At 51.4% G+C, this 19,572-nt stretch overlaps 2 protein-coding genes across 3 annotated transcripts; both read right to left on the bottom strand.

The window, feature by feature from the left end:
• Window positions 1–3,526: 3,526 nt before the first annotated feature.
• Window positions 3,527–6,941, bottom strand: LOC149875630 (hemoglobin subunit beta-like). Its single transcript, XM_090031002.1, has 3 exons — window positions 6,788–6,941; window positions 6,468–6,690; window positions 3,527–3,779 (listed from the first exon to the last, which is right to left on the bottom strand). Exons 1-3 carry the CDS (start codon window positions 6,877–6,879, stop codon window positions 3,651–3,653), a joined length of 444 nt encoding a protein of 147 aa, XP_089887128.1. The 5' UTR covers window positions 6,880–6,941; the 3' UTR covers window positions 3,527–3,650.
• Window positions 6,942–14,173: 7,232 nt separating this feature from the next.
• Window positions 14,174–18,825, bottom strand: LOC149875629 (hemoglobin subunit beta-like). Of its 2 annotated transcripts, none has more exons than XM_090031000.1 (4): window positions 18,101–18,825; window positions 17,420–17,663; window positions 17,107–17,329; window positions 14,174–14,419 (listed from the first exon to the last, which is right to left on the bottom strand). In XM_090031000.1, the coding sequence occupies exons 2-4, from the start codon at window positions 17,509–17,511 to the stop codon at window positions 14,291–14,293; spliced, it is 444 nt and encodes a 147-aa protein (XP_089887126.1). In that variant the 5' UTR covers window positions 17,512–17,663; window positions 18,101–18,825; the 3' UTR covers window positions 14,174–14,290. The 2 variants fall into 2 exon arrangements, with proteins under 2 accessions (XP_089887126.1, XP_089887127.1); XM_090031001.1 differs by having other exon boundaries at window positions 17,420–17,658.
• Between the last annotated feature and the right edge of the window lie 747 nt (window positions 18,826–19,572).

Here is a 19,572-nt window from a genome sequence, read left to right as displayed (position 1 = left end):
TGAAAGTTACAGATGTAGGAGGGAGGCTTTCTTATCTCCTCCTTTCCCATCAAGGATCGCTGCTTGCCACTGTCCTGTTTTCTCTTCCCCTTCATTTATGGTCATCAATGATAAGACAGCATGGTTTTTACAACTCCCCTGAGAAACTTAACATAAACATAGCTCTTATAGCAAAATGGCATCTTACACATTTGGTTGCACCTATCACTACTATTAACATTTTTTGGATAATGCTCTGATATAGTATATTTCAACTGAAGGTCTTATTTTGCAAGGTTTCCTTTCAGGCCTTGTGCTCTCTTTAATTGGATCTCATTGCTGGTTTAGCTGGACATGTTGATGGCTAACCTTTCCTATGCTGACCACATCTGCAGAGGTTGACTCTGTAGTCACCCAGAACAGGCTTCGGGGCCTTCTGCTTTAGCCACACTTCTGCAGGGGTCCCAGGCTGGCAACAAAAACCTATTGCAAAGGTGCCTGGACACTTGGAAGCCGTCCAGTTTGATCACCAAGGTACCAAACTCCCATACAAGCTTGCTCTGCAGCCCAGACTGGGGAAGCGAGTCAACCTAGCCCAAGTCTTTGGATGGGCCCAGGCTGGGATACTTCACAGACATGTCCATTGGTGATGCTTTCATTCTGCCCTGCAGGCAAATGGTTGGAGCACACTCCATGGCTTCTAAACCCGGGTTCTTGGCCCTTCTCAAGCTGACGGGACTCAAAGCCTCATCTCTCCCTTCCCAGCAGAGAGCCCTGGCAACCGAGGTATTGAATAGCTTGGATGGTGGCACTCTCCCCTGCTCTCATTGAAGCTGGGATACTGGGCCATCAAGCATGAAGGAGTCCTGGAGCAAGGTTAGGAGAGCCTGACTTGGTAGGACAGTCATTTGGGTACCATGCTCAGAGCAGGGGGACATGGGCTTAGCTACCTCTGCATTAGGGTGGGCTGGGCCTGCATCATCCATGCACCCGTAGATGATGATGTTTCATAGGCCTATAGAGAATAAGGATTGGAAAGGACCACAGGAGGTCACATCTAGTCTAACCTCCTACTCCAAGCAGGACCAGACCCAACTGCATCATCCCAGCCAAGACTTTGTCTTCAAAACCTCCAAGGATGTAGACTCCACCACCTCTCTGGGTAACCTGTTCCAGTGCTTCACCACCCTCCTGGCTAGAGAGCTTTTCCCAATATCTAACCTCACCTTCCCTTGCTGCAACTTGAGCCCATTGCTCCTTGTTCTGTCACCTGCCCCCAGTGAGATCAGTTTCTGCACATCCAAGGTGACAAATGCGGCTTTGTTACACAGAGACTCAGAGCATTGCGAGTGTGTGGGTGTGCCCTACCTGTGGGAGGACTGTCACTCATGCACCAGACTCATCTGTAAAGAGCGATAGTGCCAATAAATATAGGGCCTCCCAGGCTCATGTGCCAAGAGTCCTCCCATCACCCCCCACCTCGATCTGGACCATTGTTCGGATATGAGGACGTGTGAAACATCTACTCTTTTGGGCACAGGAAGAAAAGGGATGCAAAGGGAGTAGGAAGCATAGAGGTTGGGCATGGACAGGTTACAGGTTGCAGGGGTGGGGGGACTGCTGGCCAGATCCTACAAGATGGGTGTCGATTGGGAGGCCCTCAAGTGATGTGCTTTTTGGTCCGGTTGTGAAGCCAGTTCAAGAGGAACCCATCAGGGGATGGATTCGACCCTCACAGCTCCTCCGGTGAGGGACTGCAATATTATTCTTAATTTATAGACAAATGATGTGACTCTTCAAAGATAAGTAAGTGTACCAGTCAAGATGGCCAAGAACTAGACCCAGGATCCAAGACCCTATTCTTGTGGTCTGATCTCTAGTATTTACTCATACCTTCTTCCCCATCGTCCTGGGGAAAGGACAATTTTACAGATGGCTTCCTCTGCACTGGTTTATTACAGGGGCAGCAATCAGCACATCTACTGTCTGTGGTCTATATTAATATGCAAACAACAATTAATACAAGGGAACAAATCTCTTGGGAGGAGAGGTTCTTTCTGTTGTGCAAATGAAGCATTATCTGCACACATTTAAAACTCCATTTAAAAGAAAATGACTGGTTAAATATAGCGATGGCAGTGTGCATAGGCTTCAGGACAAGAAGAAGCCATTTGTATATGCATTTTAACTTGTCTTCACAAGGAAGTCAGAGTATTACTCTCAAATAATTGTCCAGTTAAATGTTCCCCTGCCTTGAGCTTGGTACACTAGCACTGAGGAAGGGTGTTGAAGGAAAGACCTTCAGGCTTAAATTATAGATTTCAAATCCTGGAAAAACCACTGTGTTCCCTGGTAAATTGATCCATACAATCATAGAAAAATAGGGTTGAAAGGACCTCAGGAAGTCACAACTAGTCCAACCCCCTGCTCAAAGCAGGACCAGCCCCAGCTACATCATCCCGGTGAAGGCTTTGTGGTGAGAAAATTCTTCCTAATATCCAACCTCAACTTTCCGTGCTGCAGCTCGAGCCCATTGCTCCTTGTCCCGTCATCTGCCCCCACTGAGAGCAGTCCAGCTCCGTCCTCTTTGCAACCCCCATGCAGGGACTTGAAGGTTGCTGTCAAATCCCCCTCGGTTTTCTCTTCTGCAGACTAAATCAGCCCAGTTGCCTCAGCCTCTCTGCACCAGTCATGTCCCCCAGCCCCCAACCCTTTGCATTGCCCTCCACTGGACTCTTTCCAATGTGTCCACATCCTTTCTGTAATGGGGGGGCCCAAAACCGGACACAGGACCCCGGTGCTGAATAGAGGGGAGGAATCGCTGCCCTCGATCTGCCGGCACCGCTCCTGCCGATGCAGCCCAGGATGCCGGTTGCCTTCTTGGCACCAAGGGCACACTGCTGGCTCCCGTTCAGTTTATTGTCCCCTGTCACCCTCTCTGATTTCTCTTCCATGAGATTAAACCTGTAAGCCCCCAAGTTCTGCTGTTGTTGGAGCTCAAGTCCGGAGTCCGCAGAGGACACAAACTGCTGCAACTCACATGCGGAGGGGCATAATGCAGGGTCTGTATCACTCCTGCCCCAGTGAGTTGTAGTTTCATCAGCTGGGGACCCCACTGGGTGAAGGACTGGCTCCCTAATGTCTCTTTTTTTGTATACTAGAGTGTTTTGCAAGAGAATAAAGAGCTTGCTTAATGCAAGTCCCAGCCAAGGTCTGTGCCTGAGCAAACATCCCTCATGCAGAAGTACAGCCCTTGCATCTCATAAATGCCCACCAGCTGGCTGGAGTGGGGAAGGGAGGTGCTATATCACTTAGCTATATCACTTAAAGGATGCTGCGGTCTCGTTCCCCTTGCAATGCACCTGTAAGGCCACCCTGGACCAGATGAACCAGGGCGAAGGAGAGATGCTGCAATTTCCCTTGAAGGCCCATGTGTCCGCAGCACCCGCTTTGAAGCAACACCTGGGTACTCAGTTCCTGGGCCTGCAAGTTGCTGTAAAGACCCTCACCTCCCAACCCCAGAGAGACACCGACACTGAGCAGAGGCTTCAGCAAAAAGCTTTTATTTAACTGTCATGGCCATGCAGAGCCGTAGGGACGTCTTCAGAGGGGCAGAGGAGTGCAGAAGAAAGCAGGATCTTGGCAGCATGCGTTTCCCCCAGTCCGAAGGCTTAGTGGTACTTGCGGGCCAGTGCGTGAGCCACCACCCCCACCAGCTTCTGCCAGGTGGCCTGGCAGGAGGGGTTGAACTCCTTGCCGAAGCTGGCCGCCAGCACGATGATGAGGATGTCTCCCAGGAGCTGGAGGTGGGGAGGAAGAAGCCGCGTCAGTGAGGCAGCACTGATCTACACGGCCCTCTCCCCATCGCCTCTCGCTGCACTCATGACGGACAGGCCTTGCAAAGCTGGACTCTTCACCTCCTATTAGGATGCACCAAATCCCCCAAGCCTTGCCCTATTAGTATCAGGGACCCCGAAGCCTGCCAGCAGCTTTCCGGCAAGGGGAAGGCAGGGAGGGGGCACTCCATAGGGTGCAGGGGTGCGTAGGGTGCATGGACTTCATAGGGTGCATAGGGTGCATGGACTGTGCTTGTTTCCTCTCCCCTCCTTTTCTACTCACTATTAGGGAATAATGGGGTATCCATGGGGTGGATTATGGCCCAGGCACCATGTAGGTCACCCTGGGGGAGCTTGTCATAGAGGGTCCCCTCCTACTCTGGTCCCCCCAAATCCCCATGACACCCCTGGCCTTGCTGGGCATTTCCGTGGTCTTCCTCTCTGCTTGCTCCCATACCCTTTCTCAAGGAGGGGCTGCCCTGAAATTTAACCCATCTCATCAGCTCCCATCGGTATTCCCACCAGGCTCGATATTCTGCTTTTTGAACCCATCCTGACTTCCACAGCTTCACTCCCTCTCTCCCTCCCATGCCCACTGCCCCTGCAGATCCCTCTCTTCATTCACTCCTGGCCCCTGTGGTCACAGGTCCCAGGCTCTTTCTTGGAGACATTCCTTGCAGCTTGTAGGCAAAACTTTTTTTGTTGTTATCAGAAAGCTTTTCTTACTGCTTTTCATTGGAAAAATGTCCCCCCCCCCCCCAAGTGCTGGAAGTTAGACTGTAAAAATAATCAGGCCCAAACCAGCACGGCTCTGACTCTTTCAAATGAAAACCTGGAGACAAAACTAGATGCAAATGCACAAAGATCATCCTTTCATTTGGGTCCAAAGCTGTGCTGTTGAGATGGGGCAAGGACCCAGTTAGGCTGTTTGGCCTACCCTAAACTAAGCAAGGATCTGCTCTAGTCCGGGAGGGGAGTTGGCATCCTGTCCTGGGATAAGAACTACACCTGCTGTCAGTAAAGAATCTCCACAGGTATCTATCCTACCAAAGGATCCCCGACCTTTGCTTCCCCCCACCCCCAAATTTCTACGCCTTTCAGTCCTCCAGCCTTTTGAAGCCAGCCCTGAATATCCCACCCCTGCATTGTTACTGAATACGGGAGAATTTAAAAATCACCCTCTTTTGGGAGGGTGCTGTTCGCCCAAAGGGTGATTTAAAAATCACCCTCCTGCCCAAAGCAACTCAGTAGTCTACCCTTAATTTTTTTTTTCAGTTTCTTACCTAAATATAGACAGACAGATTGAAAAAAAAATTAAGGGCCTATCTATCTATCTATCTATATTTAGGTAAGAAACTGAAAAAAAAATTAAGGGCCTATATATCTGTCTATCTATATTTAGGTAAGAAACTGAAAAAAAAATTAAGGGCCTATCTATCTATCTATCTATCTATCTATCTAACTATCTATCTATATTTAGGTAAGAAACTGAAAAAAAAATTAAGGGCCTATCTATCTATCTATCTATATTTAGGTAAGAAATTGAAAAAAAAATTAAGGGCCTACCTATCTGTCTATCTATATTTAGGTAAGAAACTGAAAAAAAAATTAAGGGCCTATCTATCTATCTATCTATCTATATTTAGGTAAGAAACTGAAAAAAAAATTAAGGGCCTATCTATCTATCTATCTATCTATCTATCTATCTATCTATATTTAGGTAAGAAACTGAAAAAAAAATTAAGGGCCTATCTATCTGTCTATCTATATTTAGGTAAGAAACTGAAAAAAAAATTAAGGGCTTATCTATCTATCTATCTATATTTAGGTAAGAAACTGAAAAAAAAATTAAGGGCCTATCTATCTATCTATCTATCTATCTATCTATATTTAGGTAAGAAACTGAAAAAAAAATTAAGGGCCTATCTATCTATCTATCTATCTATCTATATTTAGGTAAGAAACTGAAAAAAAAATTAAGGGCCTATCTATCTATCTATATTTAGGTAAGAAACTGAAAAAAAAATTAAGGGCCTATCTATCTGTCTATCTATATTTAGGTAAGAAACTGAAAAAAAAATTAAGGGCCTATCTATCTATCTATCTATCTATCTATCTATCTATCTATATTTAGGTAAGAAACTGAAAAAAAAATTAAGGGCCTATCTATCTATCTATCTATCTATCTATATTTAGGTAAGAAACTGAAAAAAAAATTAAGGGCCTATCTATCTGTCTATCTATCTATCTATATTTAGGTAAGAAACTGAAAAAAAAATTAAGGGCCTATCTATCTATCTATCTATCTATCTATATTTAGGTAAGAAACTGAAAAAAAAATTAAGGGCCTATCTATCTATCTATCTATCTATCTGTTTCTTACCTAAATATAGATAGATAGATAGATAGATAGATAGGTTGTAATTTAAAAAAAATGCAGTTTCTTAGTTGGTCTAATAACAGGTATCATCTCTGAACCAATATTCCCAGATTTTCGCATTTCTTCTGCTCTGCCCTTATGCATCTACCCCCCTTGAGAGCTTAACTGCAGGCACGGCAGCCCTGCTTGCTGTGCAAGAAAGGGCTGTGGCTCCGGACGAGGAGGGAGAGGCAGGCGGGAGGAAGGAGGGCCAGGCCAGAAGCCTCACTCACCCGGAAGTTTTCGGGGTCCACGTGCAGCTTGTCACAGTGCAGCTCGCTCAGCTTGGCGAACGTGCCCTTGACGTTGTCCAGGTTCTTCACGGCGTCCCCGAAGGAGGTGAGCACCTTCTTGCCGTGGGCACGCACCTTGGGGTTGTTTATGATGGCGGTGGGGCTGGAGAGGTTCCCGAAGTTGGAGAAGAACCTCTGGGTCCAGGGGTAGACGATGAGCAGCCTAGAGAGAGGGGGACACAAGCAGGGCCGTGGTGAACGCGGCTGTGCGCAGGAAGCCTCCGGTGACGGCTGAGCAGAGGCCCCTGGGACCAGCCTACCTGGCCAGGGCTTCCCCACCGCACTCCTCCACGTTGATCCTGCCCCACACGCTGGTGATGAGCTGCTTCTCTTCAGCTGACCACTGCACCATGGTGGCGAACGATAGGTTGCTTGCAGATACCGGGGTGTCGGGGAGCCGTAGCTGAGCGCAGACCGCCGCCCGGGTCACTTTTATCCTGGGGCCTCAGCCCCCTCCCACTCCCGGCTGACATGGTCATTGGTCAGGCCTGGCCTGGGTGGGGAAGGTCAACCCTGGTTGGGGGACCTGGGAGGCTGGACAGGCCCTGCAGGGAGTGGCCAGTTGAGAAAGGGGCCCCGGTGCATCTCGAGGGCAAGAGTTCGGCTCCCTTCCCGCCTCTCTGTACGAGGTGCCAGCCAGCGAAACCTCCCTGCCCCGTGCAGAGGACTTGCGTGCATTAGAAACTCAAAGAGCTGCAAGGCACAACAGCAGCCCTTTAGTCTAATCCCCTGCACAGTGCAGCATAAAACCCCCCCAGACCAATGCCCAGGCAGCCTCTGCTAGGAAATCCTCCAGCAAAGGAGACCCCTCGGCTTCCTTGGCAGCTCGTTCCACTGTCCTGCTCATCTCCACTGGGGATTTTCCCATGCATGTGGCCTGTCAGGTCACTATTTGTTTAATTTTCTATCCCATTTAGGACAGAGGAAAGCCTCCCACACATGCTCCCTGCCAGTGACTTTGCAGCCAGCCCCCTGCTCCTGCTGAGCAGAGGCGGGCAACAACGATGGGCAAGGGCTTGGGAAGGAAGTTGTTTGAGGAGAGACTGAAAGGACATGGTGAAGGTTAGGGGGTGACATGGTAGCAATCTGCAAATACCTGCAGGACTGCTGTAAAGAGGAGGGACAGTACCTTTGCTCCCCTGCTGCAGAAAGGAGGACAAGGAGCAATGGCTTGAAGATGCCGTGAAGTCAGTTCAGATGGGATATCCAGAAAAATAAACTTCTTCCCTATTGCAGCAGGAAGGCAGTGGCATAGATGCCAGGGAAGGAGTGGACTCTCCATCACCAGAGAAGTTGGACGTTTTATTGAAGCAGGACTTGGCTGTCGTTGTCCCCCTGCTTTACCTGTGGCAGGTTCAGGTGCTAGGACTGTGCAGGGTTGAGGGTAGTCGTATACAGAGTTTAGATTATGACTTTGTCTGGGATGGCTTGTGCAGGGTTGATTCTGCCTCAGATGGGGGGGGGGGGTTGGACTAGATGTGAGGTCCCTGCCTGCCCCACTTTTCTATGAATCCCTTCCACCCAGGTGTGCCTCTGCAACACTGGGGTTGACACAGGTCCCTCATCTATGCCCTCGCCAGGCCTGGGCCTGTTTCACCTCCAGATAGGGTTGGGTACTTGAATTCCAGAGCGGTATTTTGAGCCAAATGGCATTTTGCAATTCAGCACCAAACACATGGGTACTGAAGTCTTGTATGCAACTAAGGAGATGGCAAAAGTCCGGTACAAGGGGCATACCCCTAGGGGTACTGTGGTGTGATCCCAGGGGCCGGATTTCTCTGTCTGAAATGCCTTTGGCTCTGGATGAGGGTGGCTTTGGAAAGGGGCATTTTTCTCCTGGATCAAAACCCAGTCAGCCATGGGTTTGCCTCTTCTGATAGCTAGTTGCACAGCCGGTGACCTGCGCGTGGAACCGGGTGGAAAGCAGCTGTCAAGAGGCAATGAATGAATCCAGGTGCCATGTCCCAGCTAGCGGAGGACTTTTTGCATGACAGCAAGGACCCTGCACCCTGCTCTGAAGAGTGCGAGGGGCAAGCAAGGTTTTTCTGAGCAGAGCTGTGCTTGTGTGGGTCTGTTTTCTATTTGCACCAGCTCTGGGTAGCCCCAGCTGCAGTGCAATTTCCACTCGAAACTCAGAGATTGTGGTTCTGATCCCAAACCAGCTGAAGCCAACAGCCGTCTTGGTACTGGTTTGACTGGGTTTTGGTGCAGGTCTCATAGGAAGAGCTGGGGCTTGGGGCCATACCATGCAGGACCAATGCTGTGTTAATAATGGAGGCCAGAGACACAAGAGAGGTAATATTACCCAGGCCCTGTACTATGCTAAACACCTAGATTAGGCTCTGACATTTGTTTTCGCAGACCTCTGGCTGCATGGCTTCGGGAGAAAACCACAGCAAAACTCTTTCCTAAGCATGCATTTAAAAACACAGCAAGACGAGGGAAACCAAAGAAAGCAACTGCAATGCTGTAAGACCTTCAGTTTGACAACGGCCCCTGTTCCCTTCAGCTGAAGAAAGACTTTTTAAGGACCCTCCACCCCCTGTGTAACAGACCTTTAGGTTATATGAAGGATAGCAATACATGTTCTTTGGGCAGGCGGAGAGGAAAAGTCAATGCAGGCTGGAGCTGCTGTCAGTGCTGTTGTCCTCATGGGAGAGAAAAGGGGAGAGAGAAATAGTGAAGAGGGAAAGCGCGGTGTCTGTGTCTGGGGATGAGTCCTGCTTGCAAGCTTTATGCTGGAGAAAGTCAGGCACGAACACGCAGCCTTATCAGCCACCCAGACACTTGGCATGGGTGTAGCAGCACAAGGCTGCTCCAGACAAGGCTCATAGCTGCTGCTGCGGCCTGGTTATCTTGGCCTGCTCAGAAAGACTTGCTGGACAGGAGGCAACAAGACAGAGATGGGGAAGACCAGCAAGGGGTCCCTATGCGGTCAGGATCTCTCCCAGGATCAGGCTCAGGGCACTCCTGTGATATCACAGCGGGTCCAAGGGGCCCAGGCAATACCGGCACTGGTGTCAGGGTGGTACAACTCACTCCAGTCTCCCCCGAAACCGCCTCCTCCAGGTGTTACAGTCCCCACCCCTGAAGCCTCTGATGGAAAAGTCTTGCTGGGTGGACCTGTATTGTTTTGTTGATCCGTTGTGGTCCCTCGATTCCTAGTACCCTGCTCCATGTTTGCCAGGTGTGGTCCCAGCACCGTGTTTGCTTGCATTATTTCAGTCTTTCGGTCCCTGTTTTCACCAGTTTTACATAACTGGCTCAGCTGGATACGTGTGACCACAGCCATCTGAGAGAATAGCGAGCAGCCAAGCAGGGGCACTGCATGCACCTTGGAGAGATGAGCCCAGGTATCCAGGTTGTAGCCGTATTGGTCTAGAGGAAAAGGCAATCAGGACTCATAGTAGAGATGATATTTAATTATGATAAAAATTATTTCATTGCAAGCTTTTGGGTACAAACACCCTTCATCACCCTTGGAGAAATGAATGCGCAGTGTGTTAAAGTCTGTGTCTGCTGGGGACTGACAGCTGTGTGCCCCTTTCTCTGATTTGTGTGTGTGGGAGGAGGTGTGGGGCATGCATTATAGGGGCACTGGCCACCAGCTTGTGTTTAGCACAGGAGACTTGGGGTCCTTTCTGGGTTTAGCGGGGCAGGGAGATGGTCACCACCCCCTTAGCTTCTTTACTGCATGCAGAGTGGGGTACTGGGTGTCTGTAGCATTGTGAATAGGAAGGAAGCTCAGAAGGGAGGTAGGGAAAGCAACTACTGCTAAAGGTGGCAGCTGCATCTCTTCTTCCCAGGTCTCTTTTTTAAGCAAAAGACTGTCGTCTCTGTTCATCCAGAGAGCCATATTGCAATAGCTGGCTCTGTGCAAGCCGTTCTGTCCATGCCTAGGGCTGCTGACAGGCAGTCTGGGGGACGAATCCTGCAGACCCTCGCACACTTGAATAACAGCGTGCGCATGCACTCACACACACACACATACTCTCTGTCTCTCTCTCTCATCCCCCCTGAAGCCTGCTGGAAGCTATTCGCAAGCACAAAGCACTCCCTAAAGGGCAGGGGGAAGGGCTATAATAACAAAGTCTGGCCCTGTCATGATAGAGGCCTTTTAAAATGTTTATCTGTGCATTGCCCCCACCCAGCCGCGGCTGCTTAGCCCTGGTGAGTCAGCTACTTGCCTGCTGCCTGTTTAAAATCATCCCTTCTGCAACAAGGGTCCTGTGTATTCAGTTAGAGACAGGGTAGGAGTGGGAGGGGGCATCCCTGAGTTTCCCCTGTATCCTGCAATACACCGTGAACCGCATTAAAATTTGGGCTTCCTAGTATCTGCAGGCTTTAAGACTTTTCTTTAGCACTTCTACCTACTGGGTGGAGTGCACGTGAGCCTTGAGAGAGAGGCCTATTTGAAGCGTGTTGCTGGGGGTTTATATGAGTGGGGTTTTTGGAGGGGAGGCACAGCCCACATTCACCAGCACTGGAGCTAAATCGTTTACCGGTCTGAAAGATTTGAGCACCTTCTGTCCATGCTCTCCTCCCCCCTTTGGGCATCTGCAGCACCCACAGAGACACAAGGACTCGGGGGAGACCTCCGTCAGTAGCTTTTACTTGCCACCTGTCAGGACCAGAAGGACATTTCCAGGGGTGCAAAGGAGCACGGAAAGCAGCAGGCAATATCTTTCTGGGGCACCCTCCTTCTCTCTGGGTTGATGACTCTAGGGCCGCAGCAGGGATGAGCTTTTCCAGGCTGTGCAGCATTCAAGGGTGATCTCCCTGGGGTGCTGGGCAGCCAGGACAGGGGCAAAGCACTCACCTGGGGGTTGAAGGGGAGACGGGTCAGCATTGACCCTGACCACCCTTCCTCCCTGCTCCGGCATGAGCACATCAGGCAGATGCTGGCCCCGTGTTTAAGAGGAGCCCTCCAACGACATGGGAGGAGGGTTGAACGACGCCGTTCCAGCACATCCTTCAAACCCTTCCTTGTGACATCCCATGGAGAAACATTAGCAGTCATAGTTGTCTAGCAGAACTGGTCTGGTCTGGTGCAGGTGTGGGCTTTACAAGGAAAATATGGCCTCTGGGCTTGATCTTCTGCATCACAGCTGCCTACCTCCGCGTAGCTTCACCCATGAAGCCCTCAATCCTGTGTCAGCAGGAGACATGCGTCCTTGTGCAGAGGCCCCATGCTAGGCCATTACATGGGACTTATGTGTAAATCCCATGTGAGCACCTAAAGAATGGTCTCCAAGAGCCCCCAGATTTCTGGTACCCTTCCTTGCAATGGGCAGGCATGACCTGCTTTCCCTTGGGACACAAGGACACAGTTCTGAGTGTATAATCAGGCCTTTTGGGACCATCAGTTCCAGGAAAAGCCTTTTTTTATGTATTTAATCACTTCTTATCCCAATTTAGACCCTGCCAGGCTTGGGTTCATCTGGGTCTTCCAGGATTGTTAATTAGTATTAATTGCTAGTGTCATGGTAACAAGAAGCCATGACTGAGATGCAGTCTGTGTCCTGTTGAGGTTCAGAGGAAGAGGCAGATGCTGTCTCAAGGAAAGGATACTGCACAGAGGCAAAAGGAATTAAAGGGTGGAAGAATAAAGCTTAATTATTTGTATGACAGTAGCCTGGAGTATCCCCAGAGAGCGGGTTTTTCCTGTGCTAGGTGCTGCACAACCATGATGTAAGGGGCAAAGGGACATGCCCAAGGTCGCTTTTGCAGAGCTAGTCAATGGTCTCATAGACTCGTAGAAAATGAGGGTTGGAAGGGAGCTCAGGAGGTCACATCTAGTGCAACCCCCTGTTCAAAGCAGGACCAGCCCCAACTACATCATCCCAGCCAGGGCTCTGTCTAGTTTCTTCCCAAGACTGCTGCGATCCCAAGGCCTGGGAACAGGGATCTGGGTCTGTTCCTGCAGGGTCACTGAGCAGCCAGCACCCACGTGATGAAAGGCTTTCCTTCCCTGCTGCTGCCAGCGAGACTCACTGCTTCCCACTGCTTGTGCCAGCCCCTTCCAGCTCCAGGCACCATAGCCTGGGTACTTAGGGATAGGGACCGTGGGTTGTGGCACCTGCCCTGGGGACAGTGGCAGGACCTTTTTGCACGGCCTTGGCATGGCACACGTGTCTGTGTGTGTGTGTGCGTGTCTGTGTGTGTGTGTGCATGCGTGCATGTATGGGGGCGACAGCAAGGGCATGCACAGCACAGGGATCCAGCCCTTCCCATGCACAGCCCTTTCTGTGTCTCGAGCAGTGTATGGGTGCTGAGTGTCCTCAGGCGAGGGGAGGGCAGGGGACTGGGGAGTACTCCTCTCCCCCTTGGCTTGTATAAAGCATTGGGATGGCCGAGGTCCTGCCAGCTATATTTGTGGGAAGGATGTGGGGAGAGAAAAAGCCGTCTCCTTCACACCTGGATGTAGTGAACATCGTTCGGGCCTTTTATTTTAGTTGACGAATGCGTTCAGGGGTGCCTTTATTAACCTGGCAGGGAAAAGGCTTTCAGCAGCCAAAGAAGGTGCTCCCCATCCCAGAGGGAGGCACAGGCAAAGGACTTGGCCCTGCCAGAAACAGCATAAGCATCCATGCAAACACGCCGCCTGCATAATACACTATGCCCATGGGAGGCCCTAGGATTTTGAAGAGGGGTTGCACATGGTGAGATGCATCGTCCCCGGGAACACAACACACATTTTTCTCCAGTTAAAGGGAAACTAGAAGCTTTACTAATACAGCAGCATTATATTATCTAGTTTAAGATCAAAGCCAGAACAAATATAACTATTGGCATGTGCACTAATTTGCTGGAGTTAAAAAACCCCCCAAACTCCACAACTAATGAGGCAAAAAAAACCAGTCAAAAAAGATCATCTCATTAGTCCTGTAGTCATTACAGTTAACTGAGCATCTCTTTTTTCTGATTCAGAAAACAAACTCATGCCTTCTTGAGCATCTGGGCAGTGCCTTCAATCCTTCATCCTCAGTCATTTCTAAGCCTGAGTTAATATGACCACACCTGAGTTTTAGTTTGAACTAAAAACACTCCCCAGAGCTATAAAATAAAAGAGATTACCAGGCACGGCTAAATCACAAAAAAGGGTAGTTTGAATGGTGCAACATCAAGACCAATAGAAAGGGAAAAGGGTCATTAACACCTGTGGGGTGGAGAGATTAGCAGGAAGCAGGGAGATGCCAATGAGCCATGAAGTCAAGCAACTCTTATCCCTGCCTGTCTAGAAATGCTGGTACCCTTCCCAGGGATATAGGTTGTAGCAGTGTTGGTCTAAAGATATAGGCAGACAAGATTATTTGGGTAAATCTGATATCTTTTATTAGATCAACTCAAATTGTTGGAAAAAATCTGAGCAAGCTTTCGGGTATAAATACCCTTCGTCAGGCTGAGGAAGCATCTATACCCTTCCCAGGTACCCTTCCCAGGCAGTTGTTTTTCGAGTTTGGGTGACGTAGGAAGGGAAGGGGGTGTGACTGCACCAGCGCACAGCTTTCCACGGGCCCACACCTCCCATCTCCGCCACCCTTAGGAAACTAGGAGCGCATCATATTGTCTCCCACTCCCTTGCTCCTGCTCTTTCAGCATCTTTGGCTCCCTCCTGGCCCGAATAACACACAGAGATCTGGAGAGATGTTACCAACTGCAATGGATAATATTTATTTGATGGGTACAGCCCATCAAAATGCAAAGGGGCCCTGCTGGGCAAGGAGCTGTGCCTGGGCGGAGGTAGGATGCCTCCGGTTGGTTTAGTGGTACTCGGAGGCCAGAGCATGGGTCGCCTCTTGGACCAGCTTCTGGAAAGCAGCGTGGCAGGAAGGGGAAAATTCCCGGGGCTGATGAGAGGCCAGGACGTTGATGATGATGTCTCCCAGGAGCTGAAAGAGAGATGGGAGAAATCACAGCCGTGGGTCAGCACAGATCGCCATCCCCCTGCCATCACTGCGTTCAGAGATTGGCACCAGGGGCAGGAGCTTGGGTGCTCCCGAGAGGAGGTCCCCGAGGGTCTCGGGGCAGACAGAGCCTGGAGTCTGAGGCTTTGTAAGGCCTAAGACCTGACTGGGGATCTACAGGGATATTTCCCCTTGTAACTGCAGCTTATTCCCCTTTTCACTCTGAACACCGAAGCAAGGCATGTGAGGACCGGCTGCAGGGAAGTGGAGAGGAGAGACGCTCTCAGGCTCAGCCAGCGCATGTAGGATGCCATCTGGGCCACAGAGGCTGGGATGATGTCCCCCTACCCATCTCCTGGCCCTCTTCTTTGGCTCTCTGAAGCATATTTGAACACCCCTTGTAGCAGCAGGACTCTGGCGTCCGTGGTGCCCTCCTTTCCCTGTGGCTGGGTCAGGAGTTATGCCTCACACTTGTGCCTGATGGCCGTTTTGCTACGAGGTTGGACAGTGGATTTGTGTGGGCTGGTTTGCACAGGGCTGATCCTGCCTCTGGCCGTGGTTTGGACTACAGGAGGTCACATCTAGTGCAACCCCCTGCTCCAAGCAGGACCAGTCCCAACTACATCACCCCAGCCAAGGCTTTGTCTACTTGGGTCATCAAGACCTCCAAGGATGGAGACGCTAAATCTCTCTGGGTAGCCTGTTTCTGGATTCTCTCCAATTTGTCTGTAGTGCAGGGGCTCAAAACTGGACACAGTCCCTGTGACAACCTCCCCCCCCCGTGACCCTGACAAATTCCCCTGTGAACCCTCATGGTGCTGCAGGGAGCTGCTCTCTGGGATCCTCGGGTATACCAGCCTCTCCTGTCCCTGCCCCATCCTTTCCCCTTCCGTCCCCTTCATAGTTTCATAGTTTCATAGTAGCTAGAGTCGGAAGGGACCTAGGTAGATCATCTAGTCCGACCCCCTGCCTTGGCAGGAAAGAGCACCGGGGTCAGATGACCCCGGCAAGGTGCTTATCTAACTTCCTTTTAAAAATCCCCAGGCTAGGAGCCTGCACCACTTCCCCTGGAAGCCGGTTCCAGGCCCTAGCCGCCCTGACTGTGAAGTAGCGCCTCCTAATATCTAATCTAAACCTACCCTCCGCCAGCTTGTGACCGTTATTCCTGGTCACTCCTGGCAGCGCACGGGGGAACAGGGACTCCCCCAATACCTGCTGATCCCCCCTGACCAGTTTGTAGCAGGCCACAAGGTCCCCCCTTAACCTTCTCTTGTGGAGGCTAAACAGGTTCAGGTCCCGTAGCCTCTCCTCATAAGGCCTGCCCTGCTGACCCCTGATCATACGAGTGGCCCTCCTCTGAGCTCTTTCCATATCGTCCACGTCCCTCTTGAAGTGCGGCGCCCAGACCCGGATGCAGTACTCCAGCTGCGGCCTGACCAGTGCCGCATAGAGGGGGAGGATCACCTCCCTGGACCTGCTCGAGATGCATCTGTGGATGCAGGACAGGGTACGGCTGGCCTTCTTGACTGCCTCCCCACACTGCCGGCCCATGTTCATCGTGGAGTCAATGACGACTCCAAGATCCTTTTCCGTCTCCGTGCTGGCAAGAGGGGAGTTCCCCAACCTGTAAGTGTGGTGCCGGTTCTTCCTCCCCATAGATTCATAGATTCATAGGTGCTAGGGTCGGAAGGGACCTCAATAGATCATCGAGTCCGACCCCCTGCATAAGCAGGAAAGAGTGCTGGGCCTACATTACCCCAGCTAGATACACATCCAACCTTCTCTTGAATACCCCCAGGGTAGGGGAGAGCACCACCTCCCTTGGGAGCCCGTTCCAGACCTTGGCCACTCGAACTGTGAAGAAGTTCCTCCTAATATCTAATCTAAATCTGCTCTCCTCCAGACACCACAATCCTCCATGTGCAACACCTTGCACTTATCAGTGTTAAACCCCATCCTATTCTCATCCGCCCACCGTTGCAACCTGTCAAGGTCAGCTTGTAGCCTATTGCACCCTTCTAGTGCACCCACATCCCCCCACATCTTAGTGTCATCAGCAAACTTGAACAGGGTGCTTTCTACCCCCTCATCCAAGTCACTGATGAAGATGTTGAACAGTGCGGGCCCGAGGACCGAGCCCTGCGGAGCCCCACTGCCCACGTCCTTCCAGGTCGAGAAGAACCCATCCACTACCACCCTCTGGGTGCGGCCCTCCAACCAGTTGGCGACCCATTTGACCGTTATGACTTGGATGCAGTCCAGGGGTAAGGAGCCCCTATCCTCCTGGCATACTTTCTCATCCCCACACACTTGCATGGCTTAAATCACCTCCCTGCCATCACTCCCTGCCTTTCCCTTCACTTTCTGCCTACCCCGCTCCACTCCACGCTCCTGCTTCCCATCACTCTCTGCACATCCTGTACTCTGTGTATCACCCCTGAGGCTGCAATCTCAGGGATGCTCCACTCTGCACATCCCCCAAACCGCTGGGGTACCTCGGATATGCCGTGATCCCCCTCCACCACCGCAGCTTACCTTAAACATGCCTCTCCACTCCTCCCTGCCCCAAACCAGGGTCCCTGTGGAGTCGATCCCAAAGCTCAGACCCGTTACCAGTTTTAGAGGATGCGCGGCCCATCTATAGCTGGACTGGATGGGTGAACCTCACTCACCCGGAAGTTTTCGGGGTCCACGTGCAGCTTGTCACAGTGCAGCTTGCTCAGGTTGGAGAACTGGGCACGGACGTTGTCCAGGTTCTTCACGGCCTCCCCAAAGGAGGTGAGCATCTTCTTGCCGTGGGCACGCAGTTTGGGGTTGTTTATGATGGCGGTGGGGCTGGAGAGGTTCCCGAAGTGAAGAAAAAACTTCTTGGTCCAGGGGTAGACTATCAGCAGCCTAGAAAGAGGCAGACACAAGCAAAAGCCCCAACTCCCGAGCTCCCCCTCTCAGGGGGTCCCGGAAGAGATGCCTCAGGGCTGAGCCTACCTGGCAAGGGCATCAGCCCCGCATTCGGCCACGTCGATCTTGCGCCAGAGATTGGTAATGAGCCTCTTCTCTTCTGCCGTCCAGTTCCCCATGGTGAGGAGCGAGCTGGGCGTTTTGGAGCCACAGCTGCATAAGGGACCTGTCGCTCAGCCCAAATCCCCCCGCTCTTAGCACTTAGGACACGATAAACTCCACTTCTAATCAGTCGCCAGGGCCCTGGGTCATGCCTGGGGAGGGATCTGTGCTGCAAGGGAGGAGATAGTGGTTTTGGATGCATTCGCCCCCTGCAAGGAGCTCCTTCACTCCCTGCTGTTTGCTTGCAGAAGCAGCTCCGGCCCCGGGTCCTTGAAAGTGCTGGGCTGAATGCATCCACGCCAGGCCTCGGCTGCCTGGCAGCCAGCGTTTCCTTCTCTTGCAAGGCTAGCAACTGGGTCGTGAGCCCACAGCACAGACGAGGCCCAGATATCCCCACTTCGCCCCCTCCCTATGCTCCGGTTACCCTGCTCACACCTCCACCCTCTGCCTCCCACCTCTCAGCCGCTCATCCTGCATTCGCTGTCCCATCCCCTCCAAAACTGATCTCTGCCACAAGAAGCATCAGAATATTTTTCCTACCTATACCACAAGTCTCCTGAGTTGTCCCTCGCGAATGACTGAAAGCAACCCAGGTGCATTGCTCACCTTGAGGCCTTTGGGTCCACAGAAATTTTCTCCCAGTGCCGCTTGTGCAGGGCAGTGATGTAGCCCTCGATGCCATCCAGGCTTTCCTTTTTGCATCTTTTTGCCGTAGTCACAGACCATGGTGGTTTTCGGCCACAGCGGGGTTGCAGAGGCCACCCAAGCAAGCAACATCCCTCTGGGTCCAGGGAGAGATGATCAAACACTTGGACCAGAAGTCTGGGTCCAGGGGTAGATGATCACAGCCTGGTTTTCAGCCTGTGGTCCCAGCACTCCTGGGGATCTGCAGACAAGGTCTAAAGCGTATGAATAAGATCAATCAAAAGCTTGTGAATACCCACACTTACCACCTCCATTTGAAAGCTTTTAAGGCTCTGCAAATGAAAAAAAAAAAAAGTGGATAGCTACTGGCCTAGAAAGTGGCAGATGCAAGCAGAAATGCAGGCAAGCTGAAGCATCATCACCGAAGAGACGGCAGCTTCCCCAGATGGCACCAGCTCCTGAAATGCTCCGGGCTAAAGGCCTCAGCACTGCCGCTGGACACATCAACCTTGCTCCACAGGCCAGTAAAGAGCGACTTCTCTTCCCCAGACCCTTGCAGCATGGTAAAAAATAAGGGGTAGGCTCGGGGTGTCAGCCGTGTAGGGAACCCGTAGCCAAATTCCCCCTCGGGGACTCAGATACGCTAACCCCAGCTCCTCCTAATCTTCGGTAACGTGTTGTCAGTCTCTTCTAGGAAGGGCCCCCGGCTGCGTGGGAGGAGATAGCATTCTTGGATGCAGTCCAGGGGTAAGGAGCCCGTATCCGCCACGATTTATCACAGGCGCAGCTGTTATACTCGTTAACCTACAAACACAGTTGTGAATGCAGGCTGACTGGCTTTGAGCCCCCGGCTCTTTTTACCACCGGTTATTAGCCCCTCTTAATATTATGATGCCAGCTGGGAGACCCCTGTGAGACCAGGGACCAGGGTATCAGCCCCTTAGCATGGAGAATGGCTTCTGGATGGCTTTGCATCTGCTTTCATATGCTGTTTCTGCAGTAGCCATGCAACATACACTTCCTTCCGGCCCTGGGGGAGAAAGCACCCACTCCCTGTGCAGTGCAAGTGTCCGTGTCTTGCAGCTCCGGCACTGAGCTTATGATATGAGTGGGTTTTGGTAAAACCGGGGGGAGAAGCTGAATGCCCCTCCACCTACTAACCACCTAGAGCATGCTCATATCCCATCACCCATTTGGAGGGCGAGCAGGGGGTGGCAGAGGGTCTCTTAGCTTAGTCCAAGGGCAGGATGGCGAGCGGCGATAGGTTGTAATCTTCCAGCCGGAGCCGTCCTGCGAGGCCTGTTATGCGTGACTGAAACAGCAGGTCCATGCACAAACCTGCTGTCTGCTGGGCTGTTCTCTGATGCCTTTTTGCCCCTATGAGCAGCGTGCGTTTGCATGCGTGTGTGCATCCCCACGTGTGTTCCCATGTG

This window comes from Crocodylus siamensis, chromosome 1, assembly GCF_052110815.1.
Source record: "Crocodylus siamensis isolate JL-2025a chromosome 1, ASM5211081v1, whole genome shotgun sequence".
Lineage (NCBI taxonomy): Eukaryota > Metazoa > Chordata > Crocodylia > Crocodylidae > Crocodylus > Crocodylus siamensis.
This window is presented reverse-complemented; position numbering and strand designations above follow the sequence as displayed.